The sequence below is a fragment of the Triticum dicoccoides genome, chromosome 6A, assembly GCF_002162155.2.
Source record: "Triticum dicoccoides isolate Atlit2015 ecotype Zavitan chromosome 6A, WEW_v2.0, whole genome shotgun sequence".
Lineage (NCBI taxonomy): Eukaryota > Viridiplantae > Streptophyta > Magnoliopsida > Poales > Poaceae > Triticum > Triticum dicoccoides.
Window position 1 is genome coordinate 69924984 of NC_041390.1, and position 20015 is coordinate 69944998.

General features: G+C 41.4%; 1 protein-coding gene across 1 annotated transcript; it reads right to left on the reverse strand.

Moving 5' to 3' along the window:
• Positions 1 to 14034: 14034 nt before the first annotated feature.
• Positions 14035 to 16410, reverse strand: LOC119318845 (ethylene-responsive transcription factor 1-like). The gene is made up of 3 exons (XM_037593421.1): positions 16061 to 16410; positions 14359 to 15216; positions 14035 to 14279 (listed from the first exon to the last, which is right to left on the reverse strand). The coding sequence occupies exons 1-2, from the start codon at positions 16320 to 16322 to the stop codon at positions 14390 to 14392; spliced, it is 1089 nt and encodes a 362-aa protein (XP_037449318.1). The 5' UTR covers positions 16323 to 16410; the 3' UTR covers positions 14035 to 14279; positions 14359 to 14389.
• Between the last annotated feature and the right edge of the window lie 3605 nt (positions 16411 to 20015).

Below are 20015 nucleotides of genomic sequence, written 5' to 3' on the forward strand. Positions count from 1 at the left end.
GATGCCCAGTAGGTTTAGTTTGTTTTTACCTCACCCTTTTATCTTTTTTGTTTATTATTTTTAGCCTCTATTTTGCATTTTCTTTTAGTACCAAATCAGTTTTGTTCTGAACAAAACTTGGTACATAATTCTAACACAATATATTGAGATGGGACAAAAGGTTTGGGGTTAAAAGGAGTTGTCTAACCATTTTTAGAAATGGAAAAGGCCAATTTAATTGCTGCTGGACCACTAAATTAATTCCCAGGGGCATTTTGGGAATTCAAATGAGGCTGGTTTCAATAGAACAATGACTAGGAGAATTTTAGGATAATTTGAACATTTTAGTTTTACTATTCGAAGAAATAAATATTTAACTTGCATTTTAAATTTGAATTTGAATTGGGTTTCAATCACGGGGCAATTTAGCTTAGTAATCAAGGTGACCTGGCATCATTAGTGTGGAGTTACTATAAAATGATTCTCGGGGTGTTACAAGGCAAAGCTAGTAGTAGCTCGGTGCAAGCACGGGGAAGGTGCCATGGAACACAACACAAACAACCGCGAGGGAGAGGCGCCAGGAAACCACGGAGCGCAGTGTGCGGCGGCAATGAGAAATGGTGCGGGAAGGTCGATGACAAGCTTTCTCAAAGGTCGATGATAGATGCCCAAGCAGGAAAATGTTCAGAGAGGAAAACAATCAGAGAGAATTAATAGCCATAGCCTGAAGATGACAGTTTAAAGGAAAATGTCATTGCCTTAATCCTTCTCGTGGGGCCGCATCGAGCATCCACCCAGTGGAGCAGCTGGGAGGTTGGGTAGGTGGCGACGTGGGGAGGGAGGAGGCTGGCAGCGTGCTTGGGATCGCCGGGACATGGGGAGGCAGGAGACCGGCGGCGTGCTTGGGCTCGCCGGGACGTGGATGCAGGGCACCGGATCCTGGCCGCGAGCAGCGGCGCCAGGCTATACGTGGGTGACGACATCCGAGATGGGGTGCAGGGCGTCGGGTGTGGGGTGCTGGATCCCGCCCGGCGGCGTGGGAGGCACGGGATCCCGGTGGAGGTCGGCGGCGAGGCAACGGGAGGAGGATGGCGCGCCCCCGTAGAAGAAGGCTGGGGGCAGGGGCGTGGAAGGAGACTGGTGGCGGGTCCGTGAGAAGAGGAAGGCGCGCGGCCGTGAGAAAGGGGCAGCTGCAGGGCCACGGGAGGAGGCCGGTGGCCAGCGGCAGTGGGAGGAAGGCCGGGTACAGCGGGGGAGGAAGGCGGGCCTCGGGGATTGGTGCGTGGGAGGCTAGTGGTGGCGATGGGGGACCGTCGGGAGGTTGGGCGGGGACGGTGGGGGTGTTGGGTGGGCCGGTCGCTGATACATCCATTTGTATCATGCTTCTATATCGATATTTATTGCATTATGGGTTGTTGTTACAGATTATGTCATAATACTTATGCCTATTCTCTCTTATTTTACAAGGTTTACATGAAGAGGGGGAATGCCGGCAGCTGGAATTCTGGTATGGCGAAGGAGCAAATATTAGAGACCTATCCTACACATCTCTGAACTCCATGGGAATTATTTTCAGAATATATAAAAAATATTGGGTGAAATAAGTACCAGAGGGGGGCCACCCACCGTCCACGATGGTGGGGGGCGCGCCCTACCCCCTGGGCACGCCCCCTGCCTTGTGGGCCCTCTGGTGACCCTCCGATGCCCATCTTTGGCTATATGGAGTCTTTCATCGAGGAAAAAATCATAAGCAAGCTCATGGGACGAAACTCCGCCGCCACGAGGCGGAACCTTGGCGGAACCAATCTAGGGCTCCGGCGGAGCTGTTCTGCCAGGGAAACTTCCCTCCGGGAGGGGGAAATCATCACCAACGATCCTCTCATCAGGAAGGGGTCAATATCCATCAACATCTTCACCAGCACCATCTCATCTCAAACCCTAGTTCATCTCTTGTATCCAATCTTTGTATCCAAACATCAGATTGGTACCTGTGGGTTGCTAGTAGTGTTTTTTACTCCTTGTCGTTGATGCTAGTTGGTTTACTTGGTGGAAGATCATATGTTCAGATCCATTATGCATATTAATACTCCTCTGATTATGAACATGAATATGCTTTGTGAGTAGTTACGTTTGTTCCTAGGGACATGGGAGAAGTCTTGCTATAAGTAGTCATATGAATTTGGTATTCGTTCGATATTTTGATGAGATGTATGGTGTCATCCCTCTAGTGGTGTCATGTGAACGTCGACTACATGAAACTTCATCATTGTTTGGGCCAAGAGGAAGGTATTGGGAAGTAATAAGTAGATGATGGGTTGCTAGAGTGACATAAGCTTAAATCCTAGTTTGCGAGTTGCTTTGTAAGGGGCTGATTTGGATCCATATGTTTCATGCTATGGTTAGGTTTACCTTAATACTTCTATTGTAGTTGTGGATGCTTGCAATAGGGGTTAATCATAAGTGGTATGCTTTTCCAAGTAAGGGCAGTACCCAAGCACCGATCCACCCACATATCAAATTATCAAAGTACCGAACGCGAATCATATGAGCGCGATGAAAACTAGCTTGACGATAATTCCCAATTGTCCTCGGGAGCGCTTTCCTTTATCTAAGAGTTTGTCCAGGCTTGTCCTTTGCTACAAAAAGGATTGGGCCATCTTGTTGCACTTTATTTATTTTCATTACTTGTTACTCATTACAAATTACCTAATCACAAAACTATCTGTTACCGATAATTTCAGTGTTTGCAGAGAATACCTTGCTGAAAACCGCTTATCATTTCCTTCTGCTCCTCATTGGGTTCGACACTCTTACTTATCGAAAAGGCTATGATAGATCCCCTACACGTGTGGGTCATCAAGACTCTTTTCTGGCGCCGTTTCCGGGGAGTGAAGCGCCTTTGGTAGGTGGAATTTGGTAAGGAAAATTTTATATAGTGTGCTGAAATTTACTGTCACTTGTTACTATGGAACATAATCCTTTGAGGGGCTTGTTCGGGGTATCTTCACCCCGACAAGTAGAGCAAAGAGTTTCTCCTCAATCTACTTAACCTACTGAAAATGCTTACTTTGAAATTCCTTCGGGTATGATAGAGAAACTGCTAGCTAATCCTTTCGCAGGTGACGGAACATTACATCCCGATTTGCACCTAATCTATGTGGATGAAGTTTATGGATTATTTAAGCTTGCAGGCATGCCCAAGGATGTTAACAAGAAGAAGGTCTTCCCTTTATCTTTGTAGAGATATGCATTGGCATGGTTTAGGCTATGTGATGATATTGGATCATGGAACTACCAACGATTGAAATTGGAATTTCATCAGAAGTTTTATCCTATGCATCTTGTTCATCATGATCGTAATTATATATATATAATTTTTGGCCTCGCGATGAAGAAAGCATTGCTCAAGCTTGGGGGAGCCTTAAGTCAATGTTATATTCATGCCCCAATCATGAGCTCTCAAAAGAAAGGATTATTCAAAAAAATTATGCTCGGCATTGTCTCAGTAATCGCTCCATGCTCGATACTTCTTGTACTGGATCTTTTATGATGAAGACTACTGAGTTCAAATAGGATTTATTGGAAATAATTAAATGCAACTCTGAAGAATGGGACCTCGACGAAGCTAAGGAGTCAGGTATAACACCTAAGTTTTATTGTGTTAAATCTTTTATGGATACCGATGCTTTCCATGAATTTTTAGCACTAAATATGGCCTTGACTCTAAGATAGTAGATTCTTTATGTGAATCTTTTGCTACTCATGTTGATCTCCCTATGGAGAAGTGGTTTAAATATAATCCTCCCATTGAAGTAAAAGTAGTTGCACCTATTAAAGTTGAAGAAAAGACTATCACTTATAATGATCATGTTGTTCCTACTGCTTATATTGAGAAACCACCTTTCCCTATTAGAATAAAGGATCATGCTAAAGCTTCAACTGTGGTTAACAAAAGTAATATTAAGACACCTAAACCCCCTAAACAAATTAAAGTTGAACCTAGTGTTGCTATGATTAAAGATCTCTTGGCCAATAATATTGATGGGCATGTTATTTACTTTTGCAATGAATCTGCTAGAATCGCTAGACCTGATACTAGAAATAAACATAGACATGTTGTAGGCATGCCTGTTATTTCTGTTAAAATAGGAGATCATTGCTATCATGGCTTATGTGATATGGGTGCTAGTGCAAGTGCAATACCTCATTCCTTATACAAAGAAATTATGCATGATATTGCACCTGCTGAGATAGAAGAGATTGATGTTACAATTAAGCTTGCCAATAGAGATACTATTTCACCAGTTGGGATTGTTAGAGATGTTGAAGTCTTCTATGGGAAAGTTAAATATCCTGTTGATTTTCTTGTTCTTGGTTCCCCACAAGATGACTTTTGTCCCATTATATTTGGTAGACCCTTCTTGAATACTGTTAATGCTAAGATAGACTGCAATAAGGATATTGTTTCTATTGGTTTAGGGGATATGTCTCATGAGTTTAATTTTGCTAAATTTGGTAGACAACCCCATGATAAAGAATTCCCTGGTAAAGATGAAATTATTGGTCTTTCTTCTATTGCCGTGCCTCCTAGTGATCCTTTAGAACAATATTTGCTAGATCATGAAAATGATATGTTTATGAATGAAAGAAGGGAAATTGATGAAGTATTCTTTAAACAAGGACCTATTTTGAAACACAACCTGCCTGTTGAAATCCTAGGGGATCCTCCTCCACCTAAGAGTGATCCCGTGTTTGAGCTTAAACCTTTACCTAATACTCTCAAATATGCTTATCTTGATGAGAAAGAGATATATCCTGTTATTATTAGTGCTAACCTTTTAGAGCATGAAGAAAAGAAATTATTGAAAACTCTGAAGAAGCACTCTGCTGCTATTGAATATACTCTTGATGATCTTAAGGGCATTAGTCCCACTCTATGCTAGCACAAAATAAAACTGGAGAAAGATGCTAAACCAGTTGTTGATCACCAATGAAGGTTAAATCCGAAGATGAAAGAAGTGGTAAGAAAAGAAATACTAAAGCTTCTAGAGGCAGGTATAATTTATCCCGTTGCTGATAGTCAGTGGGTAAGTCATGTCCATTGTGTCCCTAAGAAGGGAGGTATTACTGTTGTTCCTAATGATAAAAATGAATTGATCCCACAAAGAATTGTTACAGGTTATAGAATGGTAATTGGTTTCCGCAAATTAAATAAAGCTACTAAAAAGGATCATTACCCGATACCTTTTATTGATCAAATGCTAGAAATATTATCCAAACAGACACAATTTTTCTTTCTAGATGGTTATTCTGGTTTCTCTCAAATTCATGTATCAAAGGAGGATCAAGAAAAGACAACTTTCACTTGCCCTTTTGGTAACTTTTCTTATAGATGTATGCCTTTTGGTTTATGTAATGCACCTACTACCTTTCAAAGATGTATGACTGCTATATTCTCTGACTTTCGTGAAAAGATTGTTAAGGTATTCATGGATGATTTCTCCATTTATGGAACTTCTTTTGATGATTGCTTAAGCAACCTTGATTGAGTTTTGCAGAGATGTGAAGAAACTAGTCTTGTCTTGAATTGGGAGAAATGCCACTTTATGGTGAATGAAGGTATCGTCTTGGGGCATAAAACTTCTGAAAGAGGTATTGAAGTTGATAAAGCTAAAGTTGATGCTATTGAAAATAAGCCATGTCCTAAGGATATTAAAGGTATAAGAAGTTTCCTTGGTCATGCCGGTTTTTGTAGGAGGTTCATTAAGGACTTCTCTAAAATTTCTCGGCCTCTGACTAATCTCTTATAAAAAGATGTTCCTTTTGTCTTTGATGATGATTGTGTAGAAGCATTTGAAATACTTAAGAAAGCTTTGGTTTCTGCACCTATTGCTCATCCTCCTGATTCGAATTTACCATTTGAAATCATGTATGATGCTAGTGATTATGCTGTAGGGGCTGTTCTAGGACAAAGAGTTGATAAGAAATTAAATGTTTTTCCAATATGCTAGTAAAACTCTAGACAGTGCTCAAAGAAATTATGCTACTACTGAAAAAGAATTTTTAGCAGTTGTATTTGCTTGTGATAAGTTCAGACCTTATATTGTTGATTCTAAAGTAACTGTTCACACTGATCATGCTGCTATTAAATATCTTATGGAAAAGAAAGATGCTAAACCTAGACTTATTAGATGGGTTCTCTTGCTACAAGAATTTGATTTGCATATTATTGATAGAAAGGGAGCTGAGAACCCCGTTGCAGACAACTTGTCTAGTTTAGAGAATGTTCCTGATGACCCACTACCTATTGATGATAGCTTTCTGGATGAACAATTAGCTATCATAAATGCCTCTCATACTGCTCCATGGTATGCTGATTATGCTAATTATATTGTTGCTAAGTTTATACCACCTAGTTTCACATACCAGCAAAAGAAAAAGTTCTTCTATGATTTAAGACATTACTTCTGGGATAACGCACATCTTTATAAAGAAGGAGTAGATGGTGTTATTAGACATTGTGTACCTGAGCACGAACAGGAACAGATCCTACGCAAGTGCCACTCCGAGGCTTATGGAGGACACCATGCTCGAGATAGAACTGCACATAAGGTATTGCAATCCGGTTTTTATTGGCCTACTCTCTTCAAGGATGCCCGTAAGTTTGTTTTGTCTTGTAATGATTGCCAAAGAATTGGTAATACTAGTAGATGTCAAGAAATGCCTATGAATTATGCACTTGTTATTGAACCATTTGATGTTTGGGGCTTTGTTTATATGGGACCGTTTCCTTCATCTAATGGGTATACTCATATTTTAGTTGTTGTTGATTACCTTACTAAGTGGGTAGAAGTTATTCCAACTAGTAGTGTTGATCATAACACCTCTATTAAGATGCTTAAAGAAGTTAATTTTTTGAGGTTTGGAGTCCCTAGATACTTAATGACTAATGGTGGTTCACATTTTATTCATGGTGCCTTCCGTAAAATGCTTGCTAAGTATGATGTTAATCATAGAATTGCATCTCCATATCATCCACCGTCTAGTGATCAAGTAGAACTTAGCAATAGAGAGCTTACATTAATTTTGCAAAAGATTGTCAATAGATCTAGAAAAAATTGGTCCAAGAAACTTGATGATGCATTATGGGCCTATAGAACTGCATAATCCTATGGGTATGTCTCCATATAAAATGGTTTATGGTAAAGCATGTCACTTACCTCTTGAATTAGAACATAAGACATATTGGGCTATTAAAGAACTCAACTATGACTACAAACTTGCCGGTGAGAAGAGGCTTTTTGACATCATCTCACTTGATGAATGGAGAACCCGGGCCTACGAGAATGCCAAACTGTTTATTGAAAAAGTGAAAAGATGGCATGATAAAAGGATACAAAAGTGTGTGTTTAATGTATGTGATTATGTATTGCTATACAACTCTCGTTTAAGATTTTTTGCAGGAAAACTTATCTCTAAATGGGAAGGTCCTTACGTCATCGAGGAGGTCTATCGTTCCGGTGCCATAAAAATCAAAAAATTTGAAGGCACAAATCCAGGGGTGGTAAACGGTCAAAGAATCAAACATTATATCTCAGGTAATCCCATAAATATTGAAACTAATGTTATTGAAACCGTAACCCGGAGGAATACATAAGGGATACTTTCCAGAATGTTTCAGACTCCAAAAAGCAATAGGTACGTGGTACGGTAAGTAAACCGACTCCAGAACAGTTATAATGGAAATTTTTCTCCGTTTTGGAATATTAAGAAAATAGGAAAAATAAGAAGTAGTACGGGAAGGACACGAGGCGTCCATGAGGGTGGATGTCGCGCCCTACCCCCTGGGCGCCCCCCCTACCTCATGGGCACCTCGTGTGCTCTCCGGACTCCGTTTTCTTGCACGATACTTCTTTTGGTCAGTAAAATTTCACTATATAATCTCCCGAAGGTTTTGACCACCGTATCACGCAAATATCTTCTGTCTTTGTTTAGAACTGTTTTTCTGACAGATCTAGATCGCCATGGCGTCTTCAAATGCCCCCAAGGACAAGTTCTTTGAGAAGGTCATCAACCCCTACTTCGCGAAGGTTCTACAACACCCTCAAACCATTGAGATGCGTGAGGGGTTGTTGCATATCCATGATGCTGAGGGACCAAGGAAGATCGGAAGCATGGAAACAAGGCTTGAGACATTGGAGCAACAAGTTTTCAAGTGCCAGGAGATGGTGGAATGTGGACTCGACTCCAATCATATAATGATCATGGAGTTCACCAACAACCACAAGCTGGATGACAAGAACATTGGGGAGGCCATCTTCAAGCTTCACGAGAAAAATAGAGCGCCTCCAAGCCCAGATCTATGACCTGCATAACCAAAACTGTGAGTATGAATATAGATTCAAGAGGATGAATTTGGCTGCAGATCTGAGGATCCTGGAGACTCGATCATCCTTCTATGATGGTGACCATATGCCTTGGAAGATGGACGACAAGCCTACATCATCAACAACTCCATCATCACCACCCCCGAAGAAGGAGACATAAACACATGGGTATGGGCACTCCCCTTGGCAACTGCCAAGCTTAGGGGAGTGCCCTGGTATCATATCACCAGCACTTTCATCTTTACCATTTTTCCTAGTTCGATCCTTTTGGTAATTTCTTGATCTAGTAGAATAAAGTTTTAGTATGATCTAGTTGTGAGTTTTGCTTTATGATTCTTCGATGTAATCGAGTCCGTGAGCTTTATATAATAAAGATTAGTGTTGAGTCAAGGGCTTGATTATTTTGCTATGATCTTGAATGAATAGAATAAAAGAGAAAGAAATAAAAAGAAATAAAGAGATCATATGGATCTTATGGAGAGTAATGACTTCACATATAAAGAGTATGATGAATAAAAATTATTGAGAGTTGACCAACATAGTTTTGGTCATCATTGCAATTAATAGGAAGTAATAAAGAAAGAGAGGTTTTCACATATAAATATACTATCTTGGACATCTTTTATGATTATGAGCACTCATTATAGTATGATATGCTAAAGAGTTGATGTTGGACAAGGAAGACAACATAATGGGTTATGTTTTCTTGCATCTAAGATAAATTATATTGTCATGGATCGTCCAACATGTTGAGCATGCCTTTCCCTCTCATGCTAGCCAAATTCTTTGCACCAAGTAGAGATACTACTTGTGCTTCCAAATTTCCTTAAACCCAGTTTGGCCATGAGAGTCCACCATATCTACCTATGGATTGAGTAAGATCCTTCAAGTAAGTTGTCATCATTGCAAGCAATAAAAATTGCTCTCTAAATATGTATGATTTATTGGTCAGAGAAAATAAGCTTTATACGATCTTGTGATGTGGAAGAAATAAAAGCGACGGCTGCATAATAAAGGTCCATATCACAAGTGGCAATATAAAGTGACATTCTTTCGCATTAAGATTTTGTGCATCCAACCATAAAAGCACATGACAACCTCTGCTTCCCTCTACGAAGGGCCTATCTTTTATGCTTGTCATATACTTCATGCAAGAGTCGATGTGATCTTCACCTTTCCCTTTTACATTTTATCCTTTGGCAAGCACAATGTGTTGGAAAGATACAAGTATATATAACGAATTGGATGTGAGTTTTCATGAACTATTATTGTTAACACTACCCTTGAGGTAAAAAGTTGGGAGGCAAAACTATAAGCCCCTATCTTTCTCTGTGTCCGATTTAAACTTCATAACCATAAATATCGCGTGAGTGTTAGCAATTGTGATAGACTAAATGATGGTTGAGTTTGTGGACTTGCTGAAAAGCTCTTATTGACTCTTTCAGATGTTATGATAAATTGCAATTGCTTCAATGACTGAGATTATAGTTTGTTAGTTTTCAATGAAGTTTCTGATTCATACTTGAGTATGTGAATGAATTGTTACTTTATCATAAGAGATCATATGACAATATATATATATGTGTGTGTGTGTGTGTGTTGTTGTTCTAAGAATTATCATGATGCCCTCATGTCCATATTTTATTTTTATCGACACCTCTATCTCTAAATATGTGGACATATTTTTTTGATTTCAGCTATCGCTTGAGGACAAGCGAGGTCTAAGCTTGGGGGAGTTGATACGTCCATTTTGCATCATGCTTATATATCGATATTTATTGCATTATGGGCTGTTATTACACATTATGTCACAATACTTATGCCTATTCTCTCTTATTTTACAAGGATTACATGAAGAGGGGGAATGCCGGCAGCTGGAATTCTAGGCTCGAAATGGAGCAAATATTAGAGACCTATCCTGCACATCTCCAAAAGTCCCGAAACTCCACGGGGATTATTTTCAGAATATATATAAAATATTGGGCGAAAGAAGTACCAGAGGGGGGCCACCCACCGTCCACGAGGGCGGGGGCGCGCCCTACCCCCCTAGACGCGCCCCCTGCCTCGTGGGCCCCCTGGTGGCCCTCCAATGCCCATCTTTGGCTATATGGAGTCTTTCGTCGAGGAAAAAATCATAAGAAAGCTCACGGGACGAAACTCCGCCGCCACGAGGCGGAACCAATCTAGGGCTCCGGCGAAGCTGTTCTGCCGGGAAACTTCCCTCCGGGAGGGGGAAATCATCACCAACGACCCTCTCATAGGGAGGGGGTCAATCTCCATCAACATATTCACCAGCACCATCTCATCTCAAACCCTAGTTCATCTCTTGTATCCAATCTTTGTATCCAAACCTCATATTGGTAACTGTGGGTTGCTAGTAGTGTTGATTACTCCTTGTAGTTGATGCTAGTTGGTTTACTTAGTGGAAGATCATATGTTCAGATCCATTAAGCATATTAATACCCCTCTGATTATGAACATGAATATGCTTTGTGAGTAGTTATGTTTGTTCCTGAGGACATGGGAGAAGTCTTGCTATAAGCAGTCATGTGAATTTGGTATTCATTCGATATTTTGATGAGATGTATGCTGTCATCCCTCTAGTGGTGTCATGTGAATGTTGACTACATGATACTTCACCATTGTTTGGGCCTAGAGGAAGGCATTGGGAAATAATAAGTAGATGATGGGTTGCTAGAGTGATAGAAGCTTAAACCCTAGTTTATGAGTTGCTTCGTAAGGGGCTGATTTGGATCCATATGTTTCATGCTATGGTTAGGTTTACCTTAATACTTCTGTTGTAGTTGCAGATGCTTGCAATAGGGGTTAATCATAAGTGGGATGCTTGTCCAAGTAAGGGCAGTACCCAAGCACCGGTCCACCCACATATCAAATTATCAAAGTACCGAACGCGAATCATATGAGCGTGATGAAAACTAGCTTCACGATAATTCCCATGTGTCCTCGGGAGCACTTTCCTTTATATAAGAGTTTGTCCAGGCTTGTCCTTTGCTAAAAAAGGATTGGGCCATCTTGCTGCACCTTATTTACTTTCATTACTTGTTTCTCGTTATAAATTGCCTTATCACAAAACTATCAGTTACCGATAATTTCAATGCTTGCAGAGAATACCTTGCTGAAAACCGCTTATCATTTCCTTCTGCTCCTCGTTGGGTTCGACACTCTTACTTATCAAAAAGGCTATGATAGATCCCCTATACTTGTGGATCATCAGTCCCAGGGGTGGGGGTGGTGGGGTGGGCCGATCATCGCTCGGGGTTGTTTCTTGTAGGATGGATCTCAGGAACAGCTCGGTCGCTCCCTATATAGGGGCGTTGTGATCCAAATAGTTATTCTAATCCAGGGATTAGAATAGTGCTACTATATATACATTCACTGTAAGTTTTCACTACATCTTTGATTGTTCATAGAAGGGTGGTTAGATCTGGCATAAATAGTATTCATTGCAAGATTATGAGAAGTACTAATATTCCAATATGCCAATTTTTTTGCTTAATGTTGCCCACTAATAGGAAATAAAGAGTAATGTATGTAGTATTACTTTGTAGTGGTTTACTCTGCTGTTCCAGGAAAATATGGTTATGTATGTATGTATGTATTAGTACTTCGTAGTGGTTTACTCGGCTTTTCTAGGTTGCAAAAAGGCAACACTTGTTTGGGCTACTTGTAGTTTACTATGCTCATTCTACATGCACTAATAGGACCCATTGGTACATTCCGGTTGGATGGCAGGGGGGCTAGAGAATGCCCATGTTGTTTAGAAGAGTGAGAGTTTTCCAGTGTGCAAGCGTGACTAATCTGACATATTTTTCTGCTTCCTGGATTCTGGACTCACATGCATCATATTATGTTTGTTTGTTTCTAAACAAGAACAATTTCAAATTTGCATTGTTAGGTGATCAGTCCGCCAAGAAAAAGAAGTCAAGATATCATATCCCATGGTTATGTCAAGGTAATTATTTTTAGAACTTCTGATTATCATTAGTTGCTAAAATTTGGTATATAGACGTAGATCAATAACCTTTCTGCAGTCCAGCACCAAAAGTTCTGGATTATTTCAAGGTGCTCTGACTCTCACAATCTTCATTATGCACGTGTTAGTTGCTTGAGGGACACAACCAACTGAAAATCATAGATTGGTGCCCTTTTTTCACAAACAGTTGGCCCTGGGTACTAAATATAGTTTAAACTTGTAATAAACAGCTTCCATTACAATAATGAGGGCACATAAGCAAGCACTCTACTTTTACATGCATATTAATTTGTTTTTGCTGGTTGATATAAAAATATACTCTTAATCTGTAGACGTGTCTTCTCTGACTTGGGAAAGATTTATGTCAGAAACTTTATATGATTTGAAGTAATAAACGTCTACTTTTTGGAACTATAATCCTTCGTTTATCTATATACTTCCATAGCAAGTCTAAAAGTATGTGTGTTGTGCAAGACATCACCACTATCCTTTTGGTTATGAGAGATTGATTTGTCATGAATTCTGATATTATGTTTTGAATTTATCAGGAGGTCAACAATAACAGTTGGCTTCACTCCTCTCACTGAAGATCAATTGATTCAGTAAAAAACTTGTTTGCATGTGTTGGTCTCTTTACTGGCTATCTTATTCAAGATCATCTTTATTCTAATCGTTACTTCCAAAAGGCCAGCGTTCGGGTTCAGTTACTAGATCCTGCACTATAGTTTTCCCATACCATTTTGTCGACAACTTTAAACATAGTTAATATATCTTTTCAGGTTCTCTGTCATCCCATGAATGCAATAGGAAAGCACTAGAAGTTGTTCAAATAGAATGATGTTAGCCTATGATTTGATCGCATCTGATGTTTTGATTAAAGAATTCCTTTTTTGATGATTATAACCATAAATATGACATAACAATGGAAAATAGTGCAGCAGCGAAGCACACATTTGCTTCTAGTAACTAGTAATCCTTCACAAACACTAATTCCTATACTAACAAAAACTAGCAAACCTAATGTACTATGGACTCAGACTTCACAACTTTCCATGCCATGTACATCCACAGAACTAGTTGGCCCTCCAATCAAGATTACCACTAACATACTTATGCCGACGTCCAATCAAATCAAGGACGTAACATGACAGTGACATGAGACCACCAATTTGGTGAAGGTTCTGGTAAAAAATCAAGTGAAAAGTATGTGGTTCACATGGCTTCTCACCTGGAGAGGGACTGAGGAAAATAAAATGCATTTCTATAAGAATGCACTCAAATGGAAAATCCCTCCACTCATGAATTAGCCTCACTAAATGTTTAGTAAGAACTACATCGGTGAGAGGAACTACATGTAGAAAGAACGACTCCATATGATCACGCATCTAGTATCGAAGATTAGTAAATCTGGTATATTTTGCCATAGCTTGAAATGAAGAGGTATAATATAGATGACAGGTTGGCTTAACACACACTTTTTCAAAAAAGAGATTGAAATGTCCAGCCCCTGCATCCATAGGATACGCGCACAACCATAATTTACCACACCTCTACAACAGAAATTGTGTAAGTAGCCAGGCAAATCCATATTTAATAGATAAAATTATGCTTGAAAATAAGATATGTTGGTTACTTCTATCACCAATTAAAGGAAAAAACGATCAGGTGCACAGATTAAAGCAAATTGGACACAGATCCATGATGTTCACATTCAGAAATGGTAGTGACGATATAAAAGTTGAGAAAATATAAAGAAAACGGTTCATCATAAATGGCTGCCACATAGAGACAATCAACTAGGGAAAGGGTCGATTACAAAACAGACTCAGGATGCAATATTTTTGGATCTAAGTTTGAACATAGGCATATGCTAGCCGAAGGTGACAATATAGTGCTTCCCAATCTCCATAATCTTATTCCTGAAACATGGAACACAATGTTCAGAGTGATGAAAATATTATCAACATCAGACTAAACGTGCAATATGCAAAAGCTTACCCTTTGTCCCTATATATAAGGTTTGAATCCCTTAGACAAATTCGCCACACATGGGCATGTCATCAGAACTCCAAATGTCCATGTTGCCACTGACGTCCTGAGGCACATCAAAATTCAAAAGGCTATCAATCGGCTTGACCACGCCATCATCCATAAGAAGCGTCGCCCATGCCACGATATCGATATCATTGTTCTCCATAGCAGGAGGCACTGTTGAGTTGTAGGTGTTACTCTGGACGAGCGCAGCAGATTCGGCTCCTTCAGCAATCACCACTGAGTTGTAGGGGTTACTCTGGACAAGTGCAGATTCTACTCCATCAGCGATGGTAGAAATTGGAGTAGTGGATGATATATCTGGAGTCTTGGTGTCATAATTCCAACCCAAGTCAGAGTATCCAAAGGAGTTGCTTCCCTGGTCAGAGTGCAGATTCATAACAGAGGCTTCAACAGGGCCATCAGAGTTCATTGTAGGAACAAATGACACGTTCTCATGCAGAGCAAGTGGCTGGTTTGAGGCAAAGTCAGCAGATGGGTAGACGAAAGCATTTGGGTTGGCAAGGTTGTTGACTACTGGTATGGCAGTAGGTTCCCATGATGCCCTTAGCTTGGGTGCTTTAGGAGCAGGACGGCGAGTACGGCGCTTCTGAGGAACTGTTGGTTCCTCTGGAAAGTTAACATTTGCCTTGTTGCCATAGATCCTGCGTGCTTCAACATCATAAGCTCTTGCAGCAGCTTCGGCACTTTTGAAAGTACCAAGCCAAACACGGACACCCTTGCTAGGATCTCTGATTTCAGCAGCCCACTTACCCCAGGGGCGCTGACGGATACCCCTGAATTTGTTTTTTCTCTTCCTTTTTGCTGAAGGACCACCAAAACCGGCATTAGTTATGGCGCTTAAATCATCAGAATTGGAAGATCAATGCCAATGCTAAGAGGGACCAACATGCACAAACTTCTCCCACAAAAAGTAAATAATTTCATCATGGATATGAATTTATATGTAAAATATGACGATGGAAAACAATTAAAATAAAGTCACAACTTAATAAGGAAAATCGAGGGTCCTCATAAATTGACCTCATGTTATAGACCTTTGACACCATTCTACAATTATTAATCTACAAATTGCATTATAGATGATGCAGAATCAATGATATTTTTTCAGCTAGACTCAATGATTAGCAGAATAATCTTTTAGACTGATAAATGAACGAAGTCTAGAACAATCCTCACACACACCTAAAACCATCACAAGGAAACAATTCAATAGAGAAATACGTCTAAGCAAAACGGAGAAATCAGACCCTTCCTGCGGATTTACTACCCCTTTTGACTAAACGGTAAGCTTATGGACCACCATCGAAGGTCACGGAAAGTATAAATCAAAAAATCAACAACATAACAACCAAAATAGCTTCTGTGAAAGAAAGGGACAATGTTGGAAACATCCTACCAACCAAATACAATAGACAAATGGAAGAACCTAACCCTTCATTCAAATCACTTCATGATAGCACATCCGATCCAAACACCGCCCAAACATAGCCTTCCAACAGGAACCCCAACACAATTTGTCCTTCCTACCCAATCGAAGGACCAAATAGTTTCCGAACCAATCAAACAATCACTTGGTACAACACTCAATCGCAAAAGGTAAGGATACACAGATTCAAAACTAATCCAAGCAACCCAGGGCTGATACCTTGGGAGAGGGACCGCCTCTTGACAGCAGCGACGGGCTTTATTTCGATGACCTCCTCGTCATCATCCTTCTCATCCACCCCACTATGACCGAGATCTAGATCGGATTCCCCGGAGTCGGCCTCGAAGTTTTCATAGTCGGCCTCAAAGTCCCCACTGCCCCCTGGTCGGGGCGTCTTCTTCTTGGGCCGTAGAGTCGCCTCTATCACCTTCCGCATCACCGTTGAAACCTCGAGGTCCATGAGGGACGCTCCGCCATACATGACGGCTGATGGTACCTCGTCGTAGTCGTCAACGGGGGGGAGGGGCCTCCACGGAATTGGTAAATGGGGCAGATTTTTTAGTGAAGCGGGGTAGCAGGTGTGGGTTGGCAAGTGGGGGCAAGGCCAGTCTACTAGATATGCGGGAGCCGCGTGATAGCGCGAGGGGGCATGTGGTGGGACCCATGTGTCAGCGAGGGTCCACGCTGCGAATGGAAGGCACGATGCAGGTTCTGAATGAGTGTTTCTACTCAGGGAAATTTCGCGTGTTGGACCCTTGGGGGAAGTGGTATTTCTGGTATTTCCCTTGGGGAATGAATGGCTGTATGTATGTCTGACTTTCTATATTTGGAGGCAGGCCAAGAATTATTAGCTCAAGAATGTTGTACTACACACCTATAGTACAAGTGTACTACAACTGTCGGACACTCCCCGTCCTGGTTTATTTGACGGATTCATCCAACTGAACGTTTAACCAAAATTCTTTTCATAAATGATTGTGTGTGATGTTAAGATTTTTGCAAATCACTCATAGCTGGTTATGCCATTTATTAGCTCAAGATTGTACTACACACTTGTAGTATGACTGTGCTACTACCGGCGTACTCCTCCCATCCGGATTTATTGGACAGATTCATCCAACCAAACTTTTAACCAATATCTTCTCATAAATGATTGTATGTACTCCCCCGGTCATTTTTAGTTTGCATATAAGATTTTTCTAAAGTCAAGCCTCGTAAAGTTTGACCAACTTTATAGAAAAAATACCAACATTTCACAATGTGAAATCAAGACCAGTAGATGCGTTATGACTTAACATTGCATATTGTATAATTTTAGCATGGTAGATGTTGATGTATAATTTTAGCAAGTGTAGGTTGGAAAGTGGGGGCTTTGCTCTAGCCTATGACATGATCGTAGCTAACACCCTCTTTCGAAAGAGAGAATCACATCTGGTGACTTTTAGTAGTGGCCAACACTATTGCCAGAATGATTTCATGCTCTCGAGAAGAGAAGATAGGCATGTGTGCCTAGATTGTAAGGTGATACCTAGAGAGAGTGTTGTCCCTCAGCATAAGGTAGTGGTTGCTGACTTCCTCTTGTGGATTTATGTCCAGTGGGATAAGCGTGCCAAAGTCGCTAGAATGAAGTGGTGGAAGCTCATGGGGGAGGTAGCTCAGGCGTTCAAGGAGAGGGTCATTAGGGAGGGCCCTTGGGAGGAAGGAGGGGATGCAGACAATGTGTGGATGAAGATGGCAACTCGCATTCGTAAGGTGGACTCGGAGGAGTTTGGAGTGTCTAGGGGAAGGAGAAGCGAAGCTAAGAATACCTGGTGGTAGAATGATTTTTTCAAACGCCTATGCCTAGATAAGAGTGCAGACAACATAGAGAAGTACAAGATGGCGAAGAAGGCTACAAAGCAAGCTATCAATGAAGCAAGGGGTCGGGTGTATGAGGACCTCTACCAACGGTTAGGCATGAAGGGAGACGAAAGGGACATCTATAAGATGTCCAAGATCCAAGAGAGGAAGACGAGGGATGTTGGCCAAGTCAAATGCATCAAGGATGTAGCAGACCAACTCCTGGTGAAGGACGAGGAGAATAAGCATAGATGGCTGGAGCCCTTTGACAAGTTGTTCAATGGGGAGAATGGGAGTTCTACCATTGAACTAGACGACTCCTTTGATGAGACTAACATGCGTTTTGTGCGGCGAATCCAGGAATCTGAGGTCAAGGAGGCCCTGGAAAAGATGAAAGGAGGTAAGGCGATGGGCCCTGATTGTATCCCCATTGAGGTATGGAAAGGCCTCAGGGACATAGCAATAGTATGGCTAACCAAGCTTTTCAAACTCATTTTTCGGGCAAACAAGATGCCAGAAAAATGGAGACGGAGTATATTAGTACCAATATTCAAGAACAAGGGGTATGCTCGGAGTTGTACTAATTATCGTGGAACTAAGATGATGAGCCATAAAATGAAGCTATGGGAGAGGGTCATTGAGCACCGCTTAAGAAGGATGACAAGCGTGATAAAAAATCAAGTTTGGTTTCATGCCTGGGAGGTCGACCATGGAAGCCATCTTGTTGGTACAACAACTTATGGTGAGATACATGGAGCAAAAGAAGGACTTGCATGTGGTGTTGATTGACTTGGAGAAGCCTATGATAAGATACCGTGAAATGTTATGTGGTGGGCCATGGAGAAACACAAAGTCCCAGCAAAATACATTACCCTTATCAAGGACATGTACGATAATGTTCTGACAAGTGTTCGAACAAGTGATGTCGACACTGATGACTTCCCGGTTAAGATAGGACTACATCAGGGGTTAGCTTTGAGCCCTTACCTTTTTTCCTTGGTGATGGATAAGGTCACAAGGGATATACAAGGACATATCCCATGGTGTATGCTCTTTGTGGATGATGTGGTGCTAGTTGACGATAGTCGGATAGGGGTTGATAGGAAGTTAGATTTATGGAGACAAACCATGGAATCGAAAGGTCTTAGGCTTAGTAAAACTAAAACTGAGTACATTGTGTGCAGTTTTAGTACTACTAGGCACAAGGAGGAGGAGGTTTGTCAGGACCCCGACTCGATGTCACATCGATCTAGCCGGTAACACCTCATATCACTTTGCGGCCTCACGCACGGTATCCCCACGGGTGTCGTCTTACCTTTGCCCGGGACCGTTTGCGCCTGTTGGCTCACGTATATGATAGTGTCGCTAGCATCCATATGATAAGGAGCCCGGGCTGACATGATTAGTCGTAAACCCAAAGTGGCACAGACTTACAGGGACAGGCATCCATGACCCAGCTTCGAACGTGTCGGTCATCAGCAAGTGGGTCCGGGCTGTAGCACTGGGCTAGCAGGACTCCGGTAAACTGGGCTGTAGCGGGCTAACAGGACTCCGGTACTCAATGCGTGACATTTCCCCGAAGGGACAGACACAGGAACGAAGAAGGACACATGCCGGCCATCCTAAGTGTTCCAGAGCAGTAGCAAGCTACCATGGCTCAGCGGTAACACTAGGAGACATTTCCCGGTAAGAGAGGCTACTAAAGATAAACAACTAGGTAGTCAGATCCCACACATACCAAGCATTTCAATCATAAACACAGTATGCTCGATATGTGCAAATACAACGAAGCATCACAACATGACTCTACGACACAAGTACTTTATTTAAGGCTCAGGGAGCCATACATAACATACACAAAGGTACGGGTCTCACGACCCAACATTCAAGTCATACAGTCATACAAACCAGCAGCGGAAGTAACTTGTCTGAGTACAGACAACTAGTAAAATAAAAGAGGCTTGGGAAGCCTAGCTATACTACGTGGTCCTTCACAAGCTCAGGATCACCACCTGGGCCTTTAGCCTACTCATTGATGTCAACGTCTACGTAGAACCCATCAGAAGGGGTTGCAGCGTCTTTTGTAAAATGTAAATTATAGCAACATGAGTACTAAGGTACTCAGCAAGACTTACATCAGAACCTACATACATGCATATTATCAAGAAGGGTTGGTGGAGTTATTGCAGCAAGCCAGCTTTGACTCTTGGCTAGACTATCCTACGATACTTCAATCTTGAAATGGTTTTGCGCACACGAGTCCACTACTCATCACTTCAATACACTACCGAGGATCCGCCTCCGTCTTCCTACGGAAGAGCCATCCTCGGCACTC